Source organism: Vespa velutina, chromosome 2 (assembly GCF_912470025.1).
Source record: "Vespa velutina chromosome 2, iVesVel2.1, whole genome shotgun sequence".
Lineage (NCBI taxonomy): Eukaryota > Metazoa > Arthropoda > Insecta > Hymenoptera > Vespidae > Vespa > Vespa velutina.
The window spans coordinates 15,151,560-15,157,546 of NC_062189.1; the positions used below are offsets into that span (position 1 = coordinate 15,151,560).

At 34.2% G+C, this 5,987-nt stretch overlaps 1 protein-coding gene across 42 annotated transcripts in view; it reads right to left on the reverse strand.

Annotated features, from left to right (window-relative positions):
- Positions 1–390: 390 nt before the first annotated feature.
- The window catches only part of LOC124946629 (calcium-activated potassium channel slowpoke), a 76,155-nt gene continuing 70,558 nt past the window's right edge, over positions 391–5,987 (reverse strand). For 31 of the 42 annotated variants that reach the window (XM_047487539.1, XM_047487538.1, XM_047487541.1 and 28 more), the window contains 10 exons: positions 5,762–5,894; positions 5,575–5,634; positions 5,086–5,482; positions 4,816–4,999; positions 4,468–4,563; positions 4,157–4,293; positions 3,962–4,074; positions 3,619–3,780; positions 2,627–2,720; positions 391–2,410 (listed from right to left, as the gene is read on the reverse strand). In XM_047487539.1, the coding sequence (XP_047343495.1) occupies positions 2,330–2,410; positions 2,627–2,720; positions 3,619–3,780; positions 3,962–4,074; positions 4,157–4,293; positions 4,468–4,563; positions 4,816–4,999; positions 5,086–5,482; positions 5,575–5,634; positions 5,762–5,894 (1,457 nt within the window). In that variant the 3' untranslated portion in view covers positions 391–2,329. Of the gene's footprint in view, positions 2,411–2,626; positions 2,721–3,385; positions 3,430–3,618; positions 3,781–3,961; positions 4,075–4,156; positions 4,294–4,467; positions 4,564–4,815; positions 5,000–5,085; positions 5,483–5,574; positions 5,635–5,761; positions 5,895–5,987 lie in introns of all 42 variants that reach the window. The other 11 variants (XM_047487575.1, XM_047487542.1, XM_047487580.1 and 8 more) reach the window with 3 other exon arrangements.

Genomic DNA, 5,987 nt, shown 5'->3' on the forward strand with positions numbered 1-5,987 from the left:
GTAAAGGTTACAACGTTTTTGTTATTTTATTTCTCTTTTTTTTGTAGTTTTTTTTTGTCTTTTTTTGGTATTTTTTTTTTTGTATTTTCTTTGTTGTTTTTTTGTCTTTTTTTTTGTTTTTTTTTTTTTTTTTTTTTTTTTTTTTTTTTTTTTAATGTGTACGTAGTAGTCCAGGGCACACTACGATTTTCTTCTCTCTACACGCACTCATCAAGCTGTGTCTCCTTTCTATCCTTTCGATACTCACTTCTCGTTCTCTCTGAATATATTTTTGTCTTTTTGTATTTCCTTTTTTTTTTTTATTTTTTTTTCTTTTTATTGTTTTTTTATATCTTTTTTTCATTTTTCACCTTTGTCGCCGATTTTCTCTATCCTTTATCTTTCATTCATTTTCTTATCTTTATCTCTTCTCGATTTGGCCTCTTCTTCGATGCACCTCCTATCAATTGAAATCATTTGTCTTTTTGCTTTTATAATAATAATATCGTTTCTATATTTTTATCTCTTCGCTTATTTATTCTATTTGTCTTTTGTTTACGCCTTCAAGTTTTGCGTTTCCATTTTCTTTTTCTTTTTTTTTTTTCTTTCTTACGTCGAGGTATGAAAAGAGTCAGGTTTGCAGGGACGAGAGGGAAAAATGGAGAGAAAGAGAAAGAGAAAGAGAAAGAGAAAGAGAGAGAGAGAGAGAGAGAAAAAAAGAGAGAAAGAGAGAGAGAGAGAGAGAAAGAGAGGGAGAGAAAGAGAGAGAGAGAAAACGAGAGAGAAAAAGAAAGAGGTGAGGCGAACGTAGGACAATTAATTTCTATTTTAATTAGTCTCGACGAATCGCTTTCGACTCTTCCTCGTCGCACCATCTTTTCCTTCCTTTTCTCATTTTTTTTTTCGTCTTCTTCTTTCTCTTCCATCTCTTTATACTTTTTCTTACAAACAAAACAATTCTCGTTTCTCGTCTCTTTAATCCTACGATAATTAAATAATCCCGAATGAATTACACGGAGGCGTTGATTTTTTATCTGTCCTTATGTTTTTTGTTTTCTTTATTTCTTTTTTCATCTTCTTCTTTATCTTCTTCTTCTATTTCTTCTTCTTCTTCTTCTTCTGCTTCTTTCACTTCGTCTTCTTTTTTAAATTGCTTCGTCGCGTTATTCTTTGTAATTTTCTTTTCTCTTTTATTTTTTTGTTTTGTTTTTTTTTTTTTTTTCTAGTTCACTGGGAATCATCTTACAGTACGTCGGGGAAGGCTCCGCGAGTCGGTGAAACGTCAATCCTCCCACCTATTCTCTGTAGCTTCTCTTTTCTCCCGTTGTTTTTGTTGTTGTTGTTGTTTGTTCGCTTTCCTGCATCTTAAATTATTATACATATACGCTCCTCTCTTGAGCTTTCTTATGTGTATAAGGGGCAAGGGGAGGGGGTGACTCGATCACACATTTTATCTCCACGATAAGCCAATCAGTCCTTGCGTTAATAATTGTCCTATAGCTGTAGAAAGGACAACTTTGATTGATTCTTGAGAGCACCACGTGTAGCTACCCTCGGACCATGTTTCACCATGCCACTACCAACATTTCCCAATTCTCCTTTTTCGTTTTTCCTTTTTATTTTTAATTTCTTTTTTTTTTTTTTTTATTTTCTTCCCCTCTTCATCTTGATTTTCATTTTCCTATCCACTCGTTATTCTTCCACCATTTTCCATCCACTCAATCCTCTCCTTCGTACTACAAACTTTCGTCCGTTCTTTTTGTCTTCACGATCACGCGTTTATTACACAATACTTGCAATATTATCGAAAAGGGAAACGTGGAAGTTCTGTAAGGGATGTAAGGTTGTGACAAAATAAAAAAGAAAAAGAAAAACAGAGAGAGAGAGAGAGAGAGAGAGAGAGAGAGAGAGAGAGAGAGAAAGAGAAAGAGAGAGAGAGAAAGGAAGAGAGAGAGAGAGAGAGAGAGACAGAGAAATATAAAAAATAGATATAGACAAATAGATAAATTGAGAAAAAGAACGAGATAAAGAAGAGATAGAGAAAAAAGGTAGGATTCGCGTGGCTGGCTGATAATCCTGATAACGTTGACTTAAACGGGAAGAACGGACGTTTTTATAATTTCTTTCTTTCTTTTTTTGTTTTTCTTTTTTGTTCACTTGCTTGCTTGCTTGGTTTTTCTATGGACGGGGCTCGCGTAGGCTCGATGATGGACGCGTGATATTTCATCTCCTTTCTCGAACGACGAAGAAGACGGGATGAGTTCAGGAATGATGGGCGGCATGATGACCTTCGACGCGTGAATTAGATGTAGGAGTAAGGTCCGTCGGTGAGGGCGCTACACAGCAACAGTCAGGAGGCGTCATCTTTGCCACGGGCACCTCTGCTGGGCCTGTACTCCAGTCCTGGATCGAACTGCATCAGCACGAAAACCTGAAAATTTCAATTAATTCAATTAGAGATTTTCGACAGTGATTTTATCTTAGAAATTTAATATAACGTTAAAAATGATTAATTCAATGATCAATAAAAATATAAGTACATATAGAAACGACAAGTACAATTATTTTTGAAGGATATCAAAGAAATGTTACGAATTATTGATTTATGAATTATTACGTAATATTTTAGAAATTATTTCTTTAATACCTGATCTGTGGGCAAAAGTGTGAAGTCATCCGGTGGATTTGTAATGACGTATCTCTTTGACGAAGCATCGCACGATGAACTAGTATCTCGAAACCTAAAAAAAATACGTTCATTCGTAAGTCTCCATTGATCTTGTACTCATAATCCAATGACATACACTCATAAAAACACACTCACACGTAAGCTAAGCTAAATGTAAATAAACTTCGCGACACGTTTTATCGAATCTCTAACAATGTAACTACGTCGAATTTAATAAAACAAAGTGTTAAAACTCAAGTTACGGGAAATAAATAGCAATCTACTTGGAGAAGCTAGATAATCTATCTTTAAATCGAATTAAGATAAATATTATGGAATAGAAATGAAATTGAAAAGAAAATAATAATAATAATAATAATAAAAAAAAAAAAAGAAGCTACGCTAAGATAAATTAAGAATAGCTAAGATTCTATGAAATAGATTAAGCATAGTGTATGTACAATTAGCTAGGAAGCTTAATTGTTAAGCGTATGTAAATAAAATGAAATTTTGAAGAAGAAAAGTGAAATCTCGAAGAAGAATGAAATTATTGAAAGATTATTAGAAATATAATACATTAAATAAAACGTTAAAACTAAAAACAAAATTGAAAAGTAAAACTAAACTAAAATGTTAAATAACTAAACTAAGCTGTTTTAGTTTGCAACATTAAACTAAATGCTAAACAAATAGATGACAATAAAAAATGATAGGTATTTTTTGGATGAAAAAACTCACGATCATTGTTTCGTTCTCGTGACGCAAAAACGGAAAATGCAAAACTGTGCGACAGAAAATGAAAGAATCACGGAAGTAATTATTACAAGAATGATATACGATAAAAATTATCATAGACTTTGGTAGCGATATATAATAATATATAATATGGCAGCAATCAGAAAGATCATTGTAAGCCAGAATACATATATTATCCAATAAATACCATCGAGAGAGGGAAAAAATTCCGGTACCTGTACCTGTACAGACCAATGCACAGCATTCCATACGATTTTAATGCTGCGACAAAGAGGTCACCGTACTTGCCTCCTTCGCCATACTGGGCCAATGGCCCATCATACAATGCAATTTGACCAACTCGACATCGATCTCTATTGGCTAAACTGTCCGCGGTGCTAAAAAATATTCAATCCAAAATATTGTCATTATTGCATGGATATGTTATCGGTGAATAAAATGCTAAGGATAATATATATATATATATATATATATATATATATAACAATGAAATGATATAAGAGAAAAGAAAGTTATGTTTTTAACACACAGGTGTTGTGTCATAAATAATTTTATCACCTGTAACCCCCTCTTAAACCGGCACCTTCTGCCAAAATTAATTCCAATTCAGGCGTAGCTCCACCGGTTATCAGAGAACGAATCAGAGTTAGCGCGTTTTGATTGAAGTACGTCTGTAATATTTATAAAAGGATGCTATCGTATAAATAATTTTCAAAGTAAAGATCCTTGAAACAATTCAATTTATTTATTTACCGTCGACATGAGCGAATCTAATACGCTCACGGCAAAAGCGGTACCACATGCGAACGGTTGTGTGAGGTAGAGTTCCGTGTCTGGGTCATCGTCATCATCCTGATCAAGGAACTGAACGTTGCTGTCGTTTACGAGTTCTATAAATATGAGATATATCGTTATCATTAAAAACTTTAATATTTCAACACAATGGTTTAGATTATACTTGTTCTTTTTTTTTTTTTTTCTTTTCGAGTTCTGGCATACTGAAAAGATATAAATCATTTGAATTGCATCGTTATTATTTTATTATTATCTTTATTTATTCATACCTGTGATCATTGGCACGTTTGCCCCGTAAACGGATCCTCGTCGCTGTAGTACGATCGGGCTGCCAACTGTGGTCAAATTACCTTGCTCATTATTCGCTGGAATTTTCACTCATGGTTTAATAATATCATCATGAACACATCCAAACGAGAAACAGACGAGTAAGTATACATATATATATATATCACGTAATTAACACGTTGATACGATCCAAATTAAGTTTTATAAGCAAAGCTTTTAAACGAGTTTTCTAAAATCGTGCCATTGGAAAATATCGATGTTTTTCAACGTGTTAACGAGATAACGTAACGTATAACCTGTAGATCTAATTCTAAGCTCGGAGAGCTTACCTTGACTTAACACTCCGATCGTATCGTCGAACGTCATGGCCTTTATATTAAGGGATGCGAGGATGGCTTCCTTGTCGGCGAGGGTGGGGTCATCGTTGCTAGGCACTTTTGCCGACAGGATGCAACACATGTCGCATAGATTCACGTTGACTGCTCGCAGATCAGCTCTACTTAACGGTGAACCCTTTAAAAAATTAATTTATTTTCAGTATATAATCTTAATTAATTTAGAATTATTGAGTAATCAAATTCTATTTTATATTGGCTTACGTTCAACACCGATATTTTTGGTAGGTTCTGCAACATTTTCCATTCGCGGCGGATGTAGTCCACAGACCCAACTATCACTACGTGTTTAAGCTCGTGGTAATGGAAATTGGAAGCTCGTAATGGCATAACAAGGTTTCTCAACCCGATAAGAGGCGAGTCGGGATCGGCAAACAGGCAAACAACAACGTGTCCATTTAGAACCGTCATAGCCGCCTGATTACGATCTAATATACAGTCTTCGAGATTACGGGATGGACTCCAGTGGAACATGCCCGTTGAGTCGTATTTCATTTCGGTTTTTTCAAAGTCAAAATCCTTTGCCTGATCATCAGCGATGCCAACTTGAAGACCACCGTTGTTGTTTACGTTTGTGCCACCCGAGGCTCTACTCGTTGGCCTAAAAAAAGAAAGAACACAACAAAAATTAATAAGCTGATACAAATTTATTATTACCACAGTTTCTATTTCGTTTAATTAATAATGTCGTACATAAGTTTCTTCACTTCATAGGCAAGATGGTAGCCAGCATATGCGGATTCTTCTTGCGATCTGAAAATCAATAAAACAAACCGTTAATAATGATATGAATATTTCTAATAAAGATGAAGGAAATTTGTCCTATAAAAAAAAAAAAACCAGAAAAAAAAAAAAGATAGAATTGACTCTAAGTCAATACCTCTGATTATAAGGCTGATTGGGACTCGACAAACTGTCATTCGTCGCTCGATTCACATTCGGTTTCACTTTGTTGACTTGCTTCGTCGAATTCATCATTGCCATTCCAACAGAATTTCGATGATTCCTCATTGCTACAATAGATTAAACATTAGGTATTTCTATTAAGTATAAATATCTTTAAATGATCGAAACTAAAAATCGTATAATATATATTTGAAATTGTA